The following is a 20,085-nucleotide window of genomic DNA, read 5'->3' as shown; positions in this document are numbered from 1 at the left end:
ATACTTGGAATCTCAATGAGATAAGTTTTCACTTATACTTGGAATCTCAATGAGATAAGTTTTCACTTATACTTGGAATCCCAATGAGATAATTTTTCATTTATACCTGGAATCCCAATGAGATGAGTATTTCTGATATAATTTTGGTGCGCCTCCCTCATAAAACGAGAGGACGGAGACCTTTAAATTTATTACATATGTAGGGATACATGTATAAATAATTGTACATGATTTACCAACTCTCATGTCAGATCGCGAAGCCTGGCAAACCATCGCTGATTCATTCTCAGATGCATCCGATTTGTAGTGTTAAGTTGCACTTTAAGTCCCTTTCAGATAAGTGTTCAATTCAAATCGCACTTAAAATTACAATTATATAGGTGGTGATGCTCCGAAGAAACACGCTACTACATTCTCCCATCAATGTTGAGCAAATTACAATGGGGAAACCAGGAAAATTATTCAGTGGAACAAATTAGTCAGTGATTTTTTTTTCTTTATTTGCTTCATGAATCAATCATCTGATGTTTATGATTTGCCATGTCAATTCTGTCATCAATTTCTATCAATTTTGTTTCATTTTCCAGGAGGACTATGTGAAGTGGAGAGGGCCCCTTTTCTTCCGCTTTGTTTCCGTCATCGTAGACGAGGTGGATACCGTGAGAGATTTTGGTAAGAATATTGCACCATTGATAAAAGAAAAAATTGATCTGCTTCTCGTTAATTCTTTCAAAATTATCGTCAAGTTTCTTCAAATTGAATACAAATCTTGATTTAGATAAAAATTATGTATTAAAATAAAGAATTATGTATTGAAAAAAAAATTTGATCTGCTTCTTGTTAATTCTTTCAATATTATCGTCAAATTTCTTCAAATTCAATACAAATCTTGATTTAGATAAAAATTATGTATGAAATGTCAGTTTTATTAAAGACCCTTTGCCACAGATATTGAGATATAAGATTTCAATAGTATAGGCCTTTCAACAGACCTTTAAATCATTCTAAATTTGGAAGAAAGTATATGATTTTTTTACCGTTCAGAGCTTGTTTCGATATAATTTTCCAAACTTTCTTGATAACTTATCGTTGGATGTATATAATGACTCTTACTTACTTAGGGAAGCCACTTCAACTGTTAGCTGATTTTCAAGCGGGCCGTGCATAACATAATGTTATTATTATCCTTTCTTCTAAGTCAAGCGCCTGACATGAAGGCAAGAGGTCCCATTTTTGGAGTCTTTGGTCAGGGGGTCGAACCCACAACCTCCCGTTTCTGAGGCGCACGTACCACCACTGAGCCACTATGTCCGGTTGCTATGAATGAACGAATTGCCCTCTTACATCTTAGAATTATTGTTTATATCCCTTTCTTTTACAGCTGAGTATTGTTTGGTGGAACTCCTTTTGAAACGTCATCCCGGGATGCTGATGCAGCAGTTTGTCGAGAGTGTTTTCCATTTCAACAACTATCGCAAACACTCTGGTAAGTGCTATTACACATCTATTAAAAGATGAATAACGATTTGTAGCGTTATAATTGCAAAGTGAATCTCAACAGAATCCAACAAAGATACCACCCTAGTGGTTGTGTATATAAATGAAAGTAATGCGCCAAATAATTCCGGGCTCAATTAAACATAGGTTTGGGATCGAGCGCAAATATGATAGAACGCTCGTCATTTGCTCCTCTTCGATGTTCTGAACAGAATCCATATGGCACAATGATCCTGATTGGCCGTTGCAACCTAGCGATTGATAATAAAATTTTGTGTTACATAGCCCAGGCATTGAATGTGTATTACGTAGTAAAAGAAATCATTCAATTGTGGGAAACATGCTTGAGCTTTTCTTAAAGACCGTTTTTTTTTTTACGGCTGCAAGTTTTAACAGATTTCACACACAGTGCCTCATGCAAGAGTGTACCATGTCAGCAAATTCTGTTTTATCTTTATTTGTAAAATTATCCCTGGAACTCTATGTTGATTGCTCAATATATCAAAGAGACCTTAGAACAAGTAATTATACATAATCTATTTCATACAGTTTTCAATCAGTTCACCTATCTGGCTGAGCGAGGGAGCTTTTAATTTACAAGAAAGAGAATATCTAATTTCAAATAAGAGAGTTTGAATTTATGCTCAAGGCAAGCACAAGATTTATAAGGTTATCAACGAAATAAAATGCTTGGGTCAAGAGTGAGAAAGCCCCAAGAGCAACATTCAGTAACAATTTTCCTATTTCTGTTTCACTCAGTCTTCAATCAATTCACCCAATCTGACCGAGAGAGGGAGCTCTTCAGTTTACAAGGAAGTGAGAACTCTGACAAGAGAATGACCATCTTCAAGTTTATGCTCAAGCACATGACGGATGAACATCGCTTCAAACTCACCGCTAAACTCATACAAGAGGTAAAAATTTTGATATGAAATATTTGGACCAAATAGGGATTAGATTATGTAGGATTGAACAGAACAGGGATTAGGCCATATAGGTTTTGACCAAATAGGGATTAGACACTGTAGGATAGGTCCATACATGAACTAGATTACATGTATGTAGGATTGGGCCAAACATGGATTAGATTATGTAGGATTGGGCCAAACATGGATTAGATTATGTTCGATTGGTCCAAACATGGATTAGATTATGTTGGATTGGTTCGAATGGATTAGATTATGAAGGATTGGTCCAAACATGGATTAGATTATGTAGTATAGGTTCAAACAGGGATTATATTATGTAGGATTGGTTCAAACAGGGATTAGATTATGTATTAGTTAAACAGGGATTAGATTATGTAGGATTGTTTTAAATAGGGATTAGACTGTTGGATTGGTCCAAACAGGGATGAGATTATGTAGGATTGGAACAAACAAGGATTAGTCCATGTAGGATCCGACCAAATAGAGATCAAACCGTGTGTTAAATGAACCAAAAAACAGCTCTTAGTCTGTGGGATCAGACAAGACAAGGATTGGACCAAATTGATCTGAACCGAGCAAGTATGGGACCAAGTAAGGAATGGACCAAGTTGAGATTAGACCATATTGGTTTGGTCCAATTGAGAGAAGACCATTTTGGTTTGGTCCAATTGAGATTAGACCATATTGGTTTGGTCCAATTGAGATTAGACCACGTTGGTTTGGTCCAGTTGAGATTAGACAATATTGGTTTGGTCCAATTGAGATAAGACAATATTGGTTTGGTCCAATTGAGATTAGACAATATTGGTTTGTTCCTATTGAGATTAGACCATATTGGTTTGGTCCAATTGAGATAAGACCATTTTGGTTTGGTCCAATTGAGATTAGACCATATTGGTTTGGTCCAATTGAGATTAGACCATATTGGTTTGGTCCAATTGAGATAAAACCATTTTGGTTTGGTCCAATTGAGATTAGACCATATTGGTTTGGTCCAATTGAGATTAGACCATATTGCTTTGGTCCAATTGAGATTAGACCATATTGCTTTGGTCAAATTGAGATTAGACCATATTGGTTTGGTCCAATTGAGATTAGACCATGTGGGAATTATGTAATTAGGATTAGACTGTAGGATCAGACCAAACAGGTACCAGCTCTACCATATTTAATTGGATAATCTGCGGATTAGACCATTTGGGATCAGATTTAAAAAATTGATTAGACCTGGTTGATTTGTTCGTTTTTTTTTTTTTCAGGTTCTTGGAGCATTTGTTGATGGAGTTCTCCCTCTTGACAACGAGTCTAGCGGCATCCTCCAAGATACGCTGAAGATTCTCTGTTGCAAGGTAATTTAGGCTAGGCATTGGAGTACTATTCCAATATTAATAACTCAGTGCTAAAGACCGCTTGAGTTGCGTGCAATCACCCACAATATGTACAATTACAACTTCTCTGCGGGCATGTTAGACCAGTCAATTTGTTAGCTTTACCAGTAGTGGGGTCTTTTTCCAAACAATATAGAATACACTGTCCCACATGTTCTTCTTTTTGCTGGCGATCTTTCTCCTATGTTGAAACAAGTTACTAATATTGCCATTTGTAAATATCTCCATTGCATTTTCATGCATTGCTGTCATTTTGTTTTGTGTATTCATTGTCTATTTCTAGTATAATTTTAGTGTGATTATTTCATCCCTTGTTCTACTCTCTACTTTCAATACATAATAAAGTCTTGAATGAATGAATTGAAAGAATGAATAGTTTAAATAGCTCTGAAATTGAATAGGATGTGTAGTGCATTGTCTAAATTACAACATTATTTTGTTTAACAGGAGATCAAGCTAGCCTCCCTCCACTCCAAGCAAGCAAACCCTGATGACATCGTTGAGGAGATGCAGATGGCCGAAGCCGTCATGGCCCAGGCGAAGACCAAACTCATCTCCCAGGTCGTCAAGAAGAACGTCATCGAGAACATCATCCCCGTTATCATCGCCCTCAAGCACATGGTAAGATGAACTGACATGTTTTTAGCTTAATTTTTTTATACCTCGGGTCTATCTTAGGCATTGGTAGCTTGTTCGCTTTTATTTCTGCTTTCAAAATAGTACAATACATCATGTAGAACATGCTTACTCAGACAATATACAAAATAATCCACAATATAGTCATAATACATAATGAATAGAAAATAACATTTGTGAGCCTAAACTTCACTTTTATGTATAACAAACACATGTAATTGATGAACACAGGAGACAGACATCGTGAGCCGTTAAGCTGGAAATTGATGGCGGTCTCATTGTGTTTTGTTGTCTGTCCCTCAGCTTATTAGTCCCGTTCTTGAAATGAACTGACGATGATGATAATGATGATTTCATGATGATGATTATGATGATAATGATGATAATGATGAGGGTGATAATGATGATGATGACCATGATGATGGTAAAGAAGAAGCCGACGATGAAGATGATGGAGATGGTGATGATGATGATGGTGATAATGATGATAATGATGATGGTGATAATGATGATGATGACCATGATGATGGTAAAGAAGAATCAGATGATGATGGTGAATTGATGATGATGATTATGGAAAAGATGATGAAGAATAGGAGGATGGTGATGATGGTGGTGATGATGATGATGATGGTGGTGGTGGTGATTATGATGATGATGATGATGATGTTGATGATGATGGTGATGATGATGGTAAAGAAGCAGAGTAATTGATGATGATGATTATGGTAAAGATGATGAAGAATAGGAGGATGGTGATAATGATGGTGGTGATGATGATGATGAGGATGATGATGGTGATGAGGAGGAGGAGAAAGAGGAGGAGGATGGTGATGATTATCATGGTGATTATATTGAAGATGATGATTATCATAGTGTTGATGATGAGGATGGTGATTTTTTTGAAATGCTGAAAATTGGAATCCTCTTTTTTACTCCATATCCTATTAGCTGGAGGAGAAGCATTCTCCGCTGCTAGGTGACCTGATGCTCTATTTGAAGGAACTGATGAAGGAGTATCGCAATGAAATCAAAGGTATTTCTTCATGTCTTTATATTCCTCATGTATCAAATTTATTGGGCCAAATGATCCTGACGCCTATCTTATCACATTCCCACTTTAATCCTTTACTGTGAATTCATAAAGATACAGTGAAATTGACAATCGGGAACTATACATGTATAAGCTACCTCTTGACAGGTGAGTATTTTGTTAAAGAAAAAGTAAAATTAACGGGTTAGACACGGGTTTCATTTGGCTTTCAAAATAATTGCCATAACTGAATGGTTTCCAAGTCATCTTTTAATATAATCCACCTGCCATGGGCTTCATAGTGCACAAGTCAAATTGGTAATTCTATCTGACCACAGTTTTCACCTGGTGGCTGTGACACAAAGCTTAGCAATCATTGTATAACATTTTTTTACGATTGATTGCATTGACTACAATGTGCAATTAATCATAAGAAATCAAGCATTGATTAATCGCTAATCTTTGTGTTACGGGACCCTGTCCTTTCTCCTTACAGACATTCTTGCGGCCGATCGTCAGCTGGCCTCGGAGATCGAGTTTGACCTTCGCAAGTTTGATGAACAGCAGGCGGAAGCCGCCAAGCAAGCCGTCCAGGAGAAAGACAAGGCCAATACGCCAGGCAAGGCCGGAAAGGAGGCGCCCACGGCAGAAGGGGTGCAGAAACCAGCTACTCCAGGACTAACCAAGGTAAACATCAACTGTGGTACTCTTCCCCAGGGGGCGGAGAATGTGCATACATGTAATGCAGTCAAGACTGGTTAGATCTAATTACCAACACCCAAGGTAAACTCGCTCCGACTACTCCTCAGTGAGTGAAGTATGTGCATGCATTCTTCATAGTAAAGATCTATTGAATGTAATTATTAAAGGTCAAGTACACCCCAGAAAAATGTTGATTGGAATAAATAGAGAAAAATCAAACTAGCATAATGCTGAAAATTTCATCAAAATCAGATGTAAAATAAGAAAGTTATGGCGTTTTAAAATTTCACTTATTTTTCACTAAACAGTGATATGCACAACCCAGTGGCATGCAAATGAGACAGTCCATGATGTCTACCACTCACTATTTCTTTTGTTTTTTATTTTTATTTTATATTTTATTTAACCATGTAGTATTAAACAATGCTAATTCCACATGTTCAGGAGTAATTAATCGTTGTTTCACTTGACAATGAGGAGAAAATTAGAATATTTCGTATTTCATATAATAAAATACAAAAGAGATAGTGAGTGGATGACGTCATCGGTCTCCTCATTTGCATACTGACCGGGGTGTGCATATAACTATTTTGTGAAACTAAGATAAACTTTAAAATGTCATAACTTTTTTATTTTACTTCCGATTTTGATGAAATTTTCAGTGTTATGCTTGTTGGATTTTTCTCTTTTTTAATTCAAATCAACTTTTTGTTTGGGTGGACTTGTTCTTTGATGGCTTAGGTAAACTAGCTCCTATTACTCCTCAGGGAGTAGAGTATGTTCATGGGAAAGATTGAATGAATGCAATCTCTATCATCTAAGGTAAACTTTAACCCCTATTATTTTAGGCACCTAATTGAGGGGAAAATCCTGTTATATGAATCATGGCAAGTAAAAATTGTGTGCTTTAAATTTTTTAATGTGTCATTTAACAAGAATATTGTAATAACAATTTCAGAGGAATAACTGGTCATATTGCCATCATTGTAAATCATCATTTTTTTAAATGATTGCATAAACCTGCCCCTTTTCAAAGAAATAAGGAATAAAAAACGAAATGAGCTTGATATTAAATAGTTCAATGAAAAAAAAAATGATAAAAAATAAATGAAATAGGTTTCAATTTAAAAAGTTGAACATGTCCTAAGTATTGATTTCACATTGCATTTCTTATTTTTGCTTCAATTTTTAAGACACCACAGCTTCTTTCACCAAGGTCCGTGGCAGGCCGTTCGCCAAGGGTTGCTGGACAGAGCCCTAAGACACCGACAAGCAAGGTTGCCCCGACCAAGTAAGTTTTCCGTGAAATTATCAGCGGGAGAGTGGCTTCAATTGGATCTGGCCAATTCCATAAAGTATAAATCCAACCCCCTTGATCTTTTTGAATTAATAATTGTAATAATATTTAATATAACGTTTATGTAACACGTAATAGAATATAGCATATTCAGACCTTGATCATCATACCCATGGAATTACAAGAACTTATCCTGGCTAACATTATTTTACTCGATTACACCGACTCCAAGTAGAACATCTCAGGGTTAGTTCTCAAAGATACGAGCATGAGTTGTATGGTCGAATTAGGAGAGGCAATGGATTCAAAATTGGAAGTTCAACAGCCCAATGACACCCGTACCAAACTACTTGCGGGGTTGATAAAGTTCTCTTTATTTTCTTTCACACTGCAAGATATCCTATGACCTTGGAAAAATGCCTGCAAAAGTTCTTGTAATTTGGAAAAGTACCTGTGACTTAACGGGCATTTACTTTCAAGAATATTACAAATATATTGCTTTCACACTGCCAAAAATAGCCTGGTATTTTCTGATCGGGGTAGATCGGGGTATATTTCCCGATCAGGGAATATCTGGTATTCTTGAACCTCGAGTTGGTCTGAATGTGCCTAATATTTTTAAGAGCAGGATGCCTTTACCTGGGCTTTAGTTATCGTTCCGGCTCCGGCCTCGTTGGGAATCCTTGTATTTGATGCTTACTTCAATTACTATGCCACAACGCAAAGTATCATGCAAACCTTGAGCCATATTACCATATTGTTTGCCTTTATGGCAAAGTTACCATAGTTGTTTTAACTCTTTATGAAACAGTTTCCTAGTTCCCTGGTCCTCCATAAGATGTTCTTGTTCTCATCCTCATCTCCATTTTTTTCTTCTTCTAGAGAGAGACTCCTTGCTGCCCAGGCCATAGTGAACTCTGCCCGGCGAGCCTTTGCGACCGCCAGGCGTGCCAACACCCCCGGGAGCAACACGCCTGGTGCCAACGCCAGCCCGAGGGTGCAGGGTGGCACCCCTCCACGGCCCCAAGCTGGAGGGGCGAGCGATGGTACCCCTCCACCGCGTAGGCCCCAGGCTAGAAGGGGGAGTGATGGTACCCCTCCACCGGCTAGGCCCCTACCTGGAGGGGCGAAAGATGGAGTGGTGGAGGACGAGGGCGGGGCCAGTACGGGAATCGAGGAGAGGGTACGACGTGTACGGGTCAGCGAGGACACCTCTCCGGAGTCCAGTCTGCGATCGCCGCTCAGGGAGTCGTGTGATCAGAATACGTCAAAGGTGACCAAACTTTTGTCAAAATGTATGAACAAAGAACTCGATTGTGTAAATGATACCAATCAGAAATGCTATTGGTTGAATTGGTCATGGATAATTTATGCATCTTGTGTTGTTTTAATATCTTTACTTGAGAAATAAGTGAATTGTATTGAAAATAATAATGGAGAAATTTGCTTACAAATTTCCTTGTTATGAAATAGAGTTTATATTGTCACAATTATTTTAATTTTTCTTATTTTTCGGGGGTAAACAGGAGAGCGAGCCAGATATCCAACGAGCTATCAGCACACCCGATAAGACAATTGCGAACATAACTTTCCAAGCTCCAATGGATATGAGCATCATTCCTCTCTCGTCCCCGATCCCGACATCACTACCGATCAGGGTCTACAGTGACCAACGCCCTTCAAAAGGTTTGTCATCAAATTCTCTGAGTTGGCTTATCGTAACCTATTTTAACTTGGCTCTTGCTGAGTAAGGGGGGGTGGGGTGCTATCACAATGATTTTGATCGATTGATACTGACTGCTTCCACTGTTAACTGTCAGACATGTACATATATATATATATTTTTTTTTTTCCATTCTAGGTACTAAGAGTTGGGTACCCCAGCTGGACTCGCATGAAGAAATTCAGATCAAGAAAGAAAATCTGGTTCTCATGTTCTCACCAGAACAACCGTGAGTAGCTTCTATCCTTCCCACAATTCGTGTTCAATGTCGATTTTCAAATTTAAACAGCAACATGAATCATGATTGAAAACTCAATTCCAAAACACCAAACACAAACACGATCAGCAGTGTACCGTTATATGTTGATTGTTTTAAATTTCCAGCATACATGTCGCATTCGCGATGTTTAAGGTCGTAAATATGAGCTGATCGTGTTTACAAACGCATCTTCTTCGACGTTCAAATTTTCCTCAGAATCGTGATTTGAAAGACGTTTACTTTTATGACCCGGAATAATGGACATTGAACACGCCCTTTGTTTCTCATATCTGCATTTTGTAATCATGTTTTAAATCATGATACTTGTTGCCATTTAGATTTTGAAACCGACATTGAACACACCCTTGGTCTATTGGTGTACTATCAAATGAAAATGAAAAACGAAAACCCATATTTTATTGTCAGAAATGAAATCTGAATTAGAAATTGTTCAAAATTGTTATGCTCAATTGATCGTGGGCCGGGCAGCCGCTGTGCAGTGCCGGATCCAGGTAGCTCAATCCCTTGAATGATTGAACGCCAAACAGGGTAGCAGAAACTCCCTTCTTTTAACGTCTTTTGGTCTGACGAAGCTGGGGTTGGAACTCTGGATCTCTCGGTTGTGAGACGGACGCTCTACTGAGCCAACACACCAGTAAATTGGAATAATTCCATTGGTCTACACTCTAACTAATCCAATACCTTCATAGTCTAATTCTCATTTAGGCTAATACCAGTTGTTCTAATTTCCACTTCATTTAAAAATTTGGTTCATAAACAGCTCATGTATTCACATATACATAGTGGAGTTTGATACGTGGATATTGAAGAACTTGACTTTTGGAAGCTCATACTGCCCTTTGTCTTTGTTGAGAGGTTTGAGGTTTTGTCAGTGTGTTGAGAGCAAAATTGACTCTGCAACATGTTTTGTTATGCGATCATGACAGTTCATTTGTTGGACAGAGAACCGCAGTACTAAAAGAGAAGCATAAAAGAAGCAGTCTACATCCGGGCATTCAAACCTCCTCCCAACAGGGACAGAGGGTGATAAAAGCTTCCAAAATTCTGTGACCTAATCATCAATCACTACGTCACTAAGTTCAAATCGGGTCACATCGCTGAGAACGGCTGTAGTCAGTAGCCAAACATTTGAGGTGACTCTTGGAGATTTCTTTGTGTGTTATCAAATGTTTAACATTTTGTTATGTTCTGTTTTTCTCCTGAATGTTCCTTTTTCCAGAGCTCCGAAACCTAGGCTCTGGAATATCACCTCGCCCCAGGTCGACCAGAAACCGGTTAGTCGTCGACCACCGGTTGATTCCCAGCCGACATCATCGACCTCCTCTGACAAGGCGGAACCAGGAGGACGACGAAGTAGACGAAGAGGTCCTTCTGAAAATGAACCTGAACCGGAGAGACGACGAAGCGGCCGGATGAAAGCTCGCTAAGAAAAGCTTGACTGTGCGATGGGAGTGGAATATTGAATTTCTGCCGAATAATAGCATTTTATAATTTCTTGATATATAGATATTTTATTTCAAAACCCAGTGTGTATTGAGCTTTCCTGAAAAATAGATCATAATTCCAACAGCAGACTCAGAAAAAGAAGGGAAATACATGCAATATCCCTGCTAGAAAGATTACAGGTGTGATTCGCATGGAGCCCCCTGTAAATATGAGGTTTGGAGCACAATGTGAACATGATTTCACACTTTGGAGTCCTTGATAGTGTGTGTGTTCAGTGTGTTCACATAGTTCGCTATGTGAAGATGTGTCCCACAGTGTGAAAGTACTCAAAGTGGAACGTGTGAAGAAGTTTTCACACTCGACATTGAGGGTTTATAGCGTGTTCAAGTAGTGGACTTTGTGAATATGAGGTTCATAATGTTCAATTTGAGCATTCTAATAGTGTGAAGGCAGTTTCACTCTGTTCCATACTATAAACACTCTGTCATCGCGCTGTGTTCCACACTAAATATTCTGATGATACTTTGAACACACACTTTAAATGCACCATGAACACACTGAACATACTGCACTCCACACTGTTCCTCTCTGAATTTACCGTGAAAACATTGTGAACACTATGTGAACACACCATGAGTACACTGTGAACACCCTGTGAACACACTGTGAATACACTGAACATTCTGTGAACACACTGAACACACCCTGAATACACTGAACATACGGTGGACACACTGTTAACATACTGTGAACACACTGCAAACACACTGTGAACATACCCTGAAAAAACACTAAATATACGGTGGACACACAATATACGGTGGACACACTGTTAGCACACTGTGATCACACCGTGAGCACACTGTGAATACACTGTAAACACACTGAACACACTGTAAACACACTGTTAACACACTGTGAACACACTGAATACACTGTGGGACACTGTTCCATCCAGCAGGGATAACTGCATATTTTGTCTTCTGCTCATTATTAGAATAGAAACATAATCATTTCTTTCCTGGATTTGATATTGTTGTGTACATTTGTTGTTGGTGAAGAAAAAAAAATGAAAAAACGTGTTGATGTCAGATCTAAATGCATTTTTCTTTTTGCCAGTATTAAAGGGGAGTTTCACCCTGAGGATAAGTTGGTTAAAAAAAAGACAAATTAAAGAAAAAAATATTGGTGAATGTTTGATGGAAAGCCGTTAAAGAACAATAGGGTTTATGCATGTTTAAAGTTTTGGTTTGTGGCATCACAGACGAGCAGCTCCTCCACATGTCGTGTGATATAAATTCTCAAAAATGCCATTTTCTCAAGAAATAGAAAGTTATTTGATTTATTTGGTGGACATATCATCAGACATATATTATCATACCCCTCCATTCCTATGAAAAAAAAAAAAATTATTACATGATATATGGGAGAGCTGCTCACATAATTATGATGTCTCAAATTGAAAACGTAAAAAATTCTTATCCCTCTTATTCGATGCATTTTTATTCAAACCTCTGCCAATATTAATTTTACAAAAATCATTTTGTATTAAAGCCAACTTATCATCAAAATGAACTTCCCCGGCACAATTAAGGCACAAAAAGAACTTGTGTACAGTTCATGATGTTTACATTTATTGAAATGAAATATCTAGATAATATGTCAATAACAAGAATATTATGGTAATTCTAGTGACGGCACTCGAAGATTCTCCTTCTTGCATTGAGTATAAGAAATGCCGTTTTCTGCTCTCAAATGTATATTTATAATGTGTTATCTATATTATTTTCTCTGATTGGAGTCCTGTGGCCTGTCTGACAAAAAAATTCTACATATGAACGTGTATCCATAAATTCATTGATTTCTTGACAATTTGGTGTGTTTGCCTTTGTTTACAATGGACATTTTGCAAATTTCCTGTAGAAAAAACTGATACTGATGGATTTCCATACAGCTACGATTGATTGGATCAATCGTAACTCTTTGTAAGACAGTGCCCAGGGGAGCATTTCATGAAAAGTTTTTATCAGTTCAAATCACTGACTAATTTGATCTCAGCCAATCAGATGCAAGGATTTCAGTAGCTTATAACAATAGTCAGTGACAGTTTGTTTCATGAAATGCACACCTGAAGCCAACCCCTAATTTGTGGTAGGTCAAGACTTTAGTCATGCTGGTTGAACTTGCGCTCTAGACCAAACAATCCTGTACATGTACATCGTAAGATTAATCAAAATCACTGCATGTTTGGTAACTGAATTGCATTTGACATTGCTAACCTTTTACAGGAATTATTAAATAGATGCACTGGCTCTTTTAAGCCCCTTTCACGATTGGTGGTACAACTGCTTACGACCGTTGCGATTCTGTGCAACATATATTGTGACCAAGTGATCGCAAACGATCGAACGAGCAATTGTGAAAACCCCTTAAGGTGTTATTTTAATACTAGCAGGAAAATTATTACAATATTTTGCTTTGTGAGCGAAAAATGATCATTATACATATTGCTTTCTAGATCCTAAGTTTGAAATGCAGGTGACATTTGTATAGGTAGATTTATGTGTAGAATCAAAGCTCCATATATGTATTGAGCTTGTTATGCTTATGTTTTTTTATTATCATTTTCATGTTATGTTTTAATAGCAATTTCACTTTCAAATTATATTTTCTCATCATGTTTGAATTATTTCATTCTTTTTTTTTAAACTTATAAAAAGAATCATTTAAAAGCGATAAGATTATTTACAGGTTGGTGACAAGATATATTTCATTTGCTTTGACGAATGAAATACAAAAACAAGAATTCAATCTCTTTAAATATCTTATTTTTTATGGAAGAAATAATGCCTTTGTAATATTTTAAAGGATAATGATTACATAGAAATAATTATGAAATAATCATATCTGTGTATCAATTTTTACCTTCATTTTCATGTTTGAGTTTATCATATCTACAATAAAGCTTGATTTAGGCGTACTAACTGAAGTAAAACTGGGTCTTCAGTATATACTCTTTTGAGTGATGTTACAAAGTGTGTTACGTATGTTTATGAAGGTTTGTAACACAGTGAAGAGTTTGATGAATAGTGCTGACACCTAGAAACATAGTGAGTGATGAAAATGTGTTACATAGTAATGAAAGCGTGTAACTCTAGTGATGAAAGTGTGCTACATTATGATGAAAATGTGTTTCATCATGATGAAAGTGAGTTGCATCATGATGAAAGTGAGTTGCATAGTGATGAAAGTGTGTAATATAGTGATCAAAGCATGTCACATAGTGATGAAAGCGTGTAACTCTAGTGATGAAAGTGTGCTACATTATGATGAAAATGTGTTTCATCATGATGAAAGTGAGTTGCATCATGATGAAAGTGAGTTGCATAGTGATGAAAGTGTGTAATATAGTGATCAAAGCATGTCACATAGTGATGAAAGTGTGTAACTAATGATGAAAGTGTGTAACTAATGATGAAAGTGTGTGACATCATGATGAAAGTGAGTTGCATAGTGATGAAAGTGTGTAATATAGTGATCAAAGCATGTAATACAGTGATCAAAGCATGCCACATAGTGATGAATGTGTGTAACATAGTGATGAAAATGTGTTACATCATGATGAAAGTGTGTTAGTGATGAAAGCATGTAATATAGTGATGAAAGCATGTCACATAGTGATGAAAGTGTGTGGCATCATGCTAAGAACATGCTCCGTTATGATGAAAGTGTGCATAGTGATATAAGCATGTTGCATCGTGATGAAAGCATGTTATAGCGCTTAATATAGTGTTGAAGAGTAATGAAAGTGTGTTACTTTGTGATGAAAATCTTTTTTATGATGGAAGTGTGGTACCTAGTGATGAAAACTTGTTATATAGTGACTAATGTGTTACATACTGATGAAAGCAAGTAAGAATAGTGATGAAAATCTTGTTTCATCGTGATGAAATTCACTTTGTCATTTTCTCCCAACAAATATTTTCTCTTTCAAGCCTATTCAACATACTGCAAGAAATAAAGCAGTTACTCATCAGTACCATTATCACCATCATCATTGGTTGAATCAGTATCATTACCATAATCATTATGTTAATATCTTAATTATGTAACACGCTGTCACCGCTATGTTACACACTTCCATCACTATGTAGAACACTTTCCCCACAACGTTACACCATTTCATCACTATGTTACAAACTTGCATCACAATGTTACACACTTTCATCACTATGTAACACTTTATTTTCATTACTATGTTATACAATTGCATCCTATGTTAAACACATTTATTACTACGTTACACGCTTTCATCACGGTGTAACACACCGTCACTTCTGTGTAACACACTTTCATCACTATGTTACACCCTTCCTCACTATGTAACATACTTTCATCACTATGTAACATACTTTCTGTACCATGTTACACACTTTCTTTACTACGTAGCATGATTTCAACACTAAGGTACACACTTGTGCAGCCATCGTGATTACTATTATCATTGTTATCACTTTCAATCATGGTATTGATATCTCTAGGATTAGTAGAATCGTTATTCCTAAAATCCATATTTCCAGGAATAACTTTATAGACATATAAACCCAGGGGCAGAATCTCCTGACACATCTCATAATAATGATAATAGCAATAATTACTTCTTATTAAGCGCCTTTTCAAAAGTTACAGAGCGCTGTACACACATACATGTACCCGCCAATACTTCCCTCTCCTTTCCGTGCATATTTCTAGCTCACTCTCTCCCCTTCTCCCAGTGTAACCCAATTCCACACACACACACCCACCCACACACGATCACCCTCGCACACACACACACACGCACACGCGTATCCCATCCCTATCAATGTATAATAAAATCTCCACCTCTTCTTCTTGTGTGGAATATTATGCCCCCTTCTCTGCTGATTTATCTCCGATTCGTCCAATGCCAATTCGTCCAATTGCCAACTCGTCGACTATCATTTGGTCTACCATCAGTACGTCCACTATCCACGTGGTCTAAATGCCAATTCGTCAACTCACCATTTCGTCTAATAGCCAGTTGGTCCAATAGCCATTTAGTCCATATACCACTTGGTATAATTTGACTTGGTGTTCATTGTGCAACATGAATGAAAATAAAATGGATATTAGACCTACTGGTAATGAGACGAAATGGTCATATGCGAAGTGGTGATTAGACGAAGTGATGATTGGACCAATTGGTTATTGGACCAGATGGTTGTTAGACAAAATGTTGATGGACGGAATGGCATAAGACTAAATAAAAGACCAGTTGGTGAGTGGACGAGTTGGCAGTAGACGAATTGGCAATTTACCTCTCTGCTGAGGATTCTTGCAGCATATATCATTTCCACTCTGCCTTATGTTTATCTTATTTTTCTCTTTTCATCCATACGAACTTCGTAGTTGGGGTGAACTATAACTCTGTGTAGCCATGTTTTTAAAGAAAAACAAAAACAAAATGCGTATGTCAACACAACGTCTACATTCATCTCTATTCAATAAATTGACGAAAACGATTAAAAATTTTCCCAGAAAATTCGAGCATTTATTCATTCCCTTAACCAAAGATACAATCAATATGCATACATATTTATACATTTTATTACAGCTAAAACATTCACCAACCATTCACGATAAAAACTCACAATATATATTTTTCAAATAATGCAAAATACAATTTGATTTCTTGAAAGTCCTAAAGATGCTAAATTATATCCTACCAAAGTTAAAATGTAATTGTTTTAGATGTTGAAAGACATTATGAAACATACAATATGGCCTTAAATATAAATTTTGATTTGTGAAAATAGAGACATGTCTGATATAAAGTTAAAACATTTCTTTAAAAAACATTAGATATATAAACATGAAGTGACAACATCTGCGACCTATGAAAAATTCAAATTCGCTCCTGACTGATCTCAAATATTTCAGAAGTCGTTTTATTGATCAACATTTGTCTTCTAAAAAGTTGTTTTATCTGACAAATCTTTGGCTAGGAAGCAGCTGAGTCCGATGGTTATCACAGTAACTGTTGGAAAAAACGAGATTCTGATGGATAAAGTATATGGTTCGAATATAGGTTTTCACTTGCTTGTTTCATTACGAGAAATAACATGCCTTTATAGCAGAAACCTCAAGCTTATCAGGTTTTTTTCCTCAAAACATTACCAATTGTAATCATTCTTTTTAAAAGGCAGCACATGAAAGAGAGCAGAAGCTCGGGGAAATTCTCAGCATGCCCCGTTTAACCTATCACCTTTTCATGAAAGGAATTGTCTGAGGTTTTTTTCGCCAAAAGTCTGGTTTTATCCAACAGTTAATTACCGCCTAAGAAAATAGAATAACACATGAAATTTTTCACATTCATAGAATACTGCTTAAAATAGTACATATTTTATACGGAATTCATGAATGACACTTGGTCTATTCAGTCATATAGATATCTTGATAATATCGTTCATTTCGAAGACTTCATATTCTGGCGGGTGTGTCACAAAGATTTAAGGTTGACTGAGGGGTGCACTGTTGCAAGAAAGTATTTGCAATAAATTGCAAATAGGCCCGTTATGTTGCAATTTCATAATCAATAAATATGAATAATAGTTCAATATTTTCATTTAGTCACACTTAACTCGTCGGAAATCACCCCAAAGGTTCATTATTTAGCCATTTGAACATAACTTTAAGCAACAAAAATAGAAATTAAAAACAGGGCCTTCACATACATGGACGCTTCAGCCAGCATATTATGCCGACGTATAGGTATAATAATTATGGCGCCCTGTTTTTTTATAATCTTATTTCTTTATCAATACGCTAAAAAATAACTCGAATTCTTTATATAGAGATCTTAATTTCTTTGTCATCAAGAACTAATTTTGTGCAATAACGAACGGCAATGATTGATATCAAGAGTTAAGCACTTGATATCAAGAAATATAGTTGATTAAAAGTTTGGCCAAGGTATGTCGGCATTCACTTACTGTATCGTCCATATGTGAACGACCCCTTAGCAAAATATTAATGCAACCTGCTCACACAATCAAAGGATCAGTGTATTCACATATGTGAAGAAAAAAAATTCACAGACATCAAACTCAAATTAAACAGTGTGGAGGTGTGGGGGCAGTCAAATATTGCTGTACACATGTGAGACCAAAAAAAAACGCGTTTAAAGGGGTGTTTTTTCCAGTTTTGGACGCACGTGCACTCGTTAAGGGTATAAAAAACACAGATTTTCAAGAAAAAGGGTGGTTTTGAAAAACTGGTCAATGGTCAATCGCAGGGTCAAACGTATTTAGGGTATGTTTTTTTCCAAATTTTTTTTTTACAAACTATCCAAACGTGTTTTGGGCGAGTTTTTCCCCCTAGCTTTTCCCCCGAGGTCATATTCTGGCGACAACTTGTTTAGGGGCCAAATTGTGTTAAAAAAAAACCGCGAAAAACTTGTTTAAGGGAATATTTTGCAGACAGAGAAAAAACTCGTTTAGGGGGTGTTTGGAAATAAGTTTGTCACGAATGTGTACAGCAATACATTTGACTGCCCCCCCCCCCGATTCACAGCGTATTCACATGGCTGACGATGTGATCATACCGCGATCCAATTCCTATATAACAAATTCAATATTATGTTTGCTTTAAAGAAATATAATACCATTTGAATACATAGAGTACTCCATCGATGGGGAAAAAATCGGAAGTATAATCAGAATTTCGACGTACCCGGCATGTAAACAAACAATTCACCTAAGTAGGCTATTGGAAAAGAAACGAAAAATATCTAACTTTTGTAAAGTCGCATTGCGCATTGCCTACAGGAAGTCTGCAGAGTCATACCCTTTCAGTTTGTTCTTCCTTTCTCTTGATTTCACCTCGTCATTTTCACAACATCATAATGTCTACAAAATAAGAGAGTTCTAAAAAAAAGTTCTAACATGATCTATGTCATCGTGGCTTTAAAAGCCCAAATGAAATAAATGTAACACCGTGACTGATAAGTATTAAAAGCTTATTATTGCGTCTTCTTATACATTAAAAATAGAACTATGAAAAATCACCAAATCTGGTGAATAAGCTGAGATGAATTACTAGTAGTTAATACAGGATGATAGCACCACACAATATGATCAATATCCGAATTTTTAAACTGGATTCACTCTCAACTACGTGAATATCAAAACCACCACTTTTTATGGGCATTAAATCAATTGATTTACAGCCATAATATGAGTTATCATAAAACACTTTAAACCTCATTAGTGAATAAACATTGACTTAAAAAAAGTTTTTCCTCAAGAATCAAATAAAAAAAATCATTGTTAGATATATCATTTTAGTATTGTGGCTGAATAGCTCGTATCAGCGCTCAGTGAAATAGAGAAGCCCTTCGCCCATTTCGTTTCACTTCCCTTTTCCCACATAAGAGTCGAAACCGTGCACCCCTTAAAACTTATAAAATGTCAAAACATGATAAATCAAAGTTACAGAGATTTAAGACGAGTGTCGGCATAGTGCTATGAATGTCCAATTAATTAATTATTGCAAGTCTGGCCTAAAGAAGATATAAGATAAACAAAGAATGCCGCTTTCATAATATCTTTTTACAGTTGGTCTGTCACGTGTTATTAATCACGTGATCATTGGGCCATCGATTGTATGTTCAAATTTGGTATACTGTCGAGTTCAATAAATGAGCTGCGCGAGATTATTCGACTGTTATTTACTAACTGTCATTAATGAAACGACGTTACTGTTTGAAGAAATGTCGACATGTATTCTTAATGAATAAGATCAAGTTCTTTCTTAAGAACTGTGAAAAGAAAATTGTAATGTATAATGATAAAAAAGTGATACAATTTGCCGTAAGCTTTCCGACATTCAAATTCAATTTCAAATTCGTATTTACATAGGTCTACTCAGGACTCAACTCATGAGAAAAACATATTCCTCACTAATACAATAAAAGAATAAATGAAAAAAAAAAACAGTTCATGAATAATAATACAAACATATCAATTAAAGAATATCTCGGTAAAATATAAGGTTTCAATATGGCATAAAGTCCATCCTTACAAGTTGTGATTACTAATACGGATTACTCAAACAACAAAGAAAGAAAAAACGA

At 36.5% G+C, this 20,085-nt stretch overlaps 1 protein-coding gene across 2 annotated transcripts in view; it reads left to right on the top strand.

Annotated features, from left to right (window-relative positions):
- LOC129263818 (condensin-2 complex subunit D3-L-like) overlaps positions 1 to 13,917 on the top strand; it is a 38,307-nt gene extending 24,390 nt beyond the window's left edge. Inside the window, exons 21-32 of one of the 2 annotated variants that reach the window (XM_064100895.1) lie at positions 588 to 672; positions 1,382 to 1,486; positions 2,257 to 2,411; positions 3,686 to 3,775; positions 4,262 to 4,435; positions 5,402 to 5,486; positions 5,980 to 6,170; positions 7,379 to 7,476; positions 8,365 to 8,755; positions 9,009 to 9,168; positions 9,344 to 9,434; positions 10,705 to 13,173. In XM_064100895.1, coding sequence (XP_063956965.1) covers positions 588 to 672; positions 1,382 to 1,486; positions 2,257 to 2,411; positions 3,686 to 3,775; positions 4,262 to 4,435; positions 5,402 to 5,486; positions 5,980 to 6,170; positions 7,379 to 7,476; positions 8,365 to 8,755; positions 9,009 to 9,168; positions 9,344 to 9,434; positions 10,705 to 10,912 — 1,833 coding nt within the window. In that variant the 3' untranslated portion in view covers positions 10,913 to 13,173. Of the gene's footprint in view, positions 1 to 587; positions 673 to 1,381; positions 1,487 to 2,256; positions 2,412 to 3,685; positions 3,776 to 4,261; positions 4,436 to 5,401; positions 5,487 to 5,979; positions 6,171 to 7,378; positions 7,477 to 8,364; positions 8,756 to 9,008; positions 9,201 to 9,343; positions 9,435 to 10,704; positions 13,174 to 13,508 lie in introns of those variants that run through there. The other variant, XM_064100896.1, reaches the window with a different exon arrangement.
- The last annotated feature ends 6,168 nt before the right edge of the window (positions 13,918 to 20,085 follow it).

Source organism: Lytechinus pictus, chromosome 6 (genome assembly GCF_037042905.1).
Source record: "Lytechinus pictus isolate F3 Inbred chromosome 6, Lp3.0, whole genome shotgun sequence".
Lineage (NCBI taxonomy): Eukaryota > Metazoa > Echinodermata > Echinoidea > Temnopleuroida > Toxopneustidae > Lytechinus > Lytechinus pictus.
This window is presented reverse-complemented; position numbering and strand designations above follow the sequence as displayed.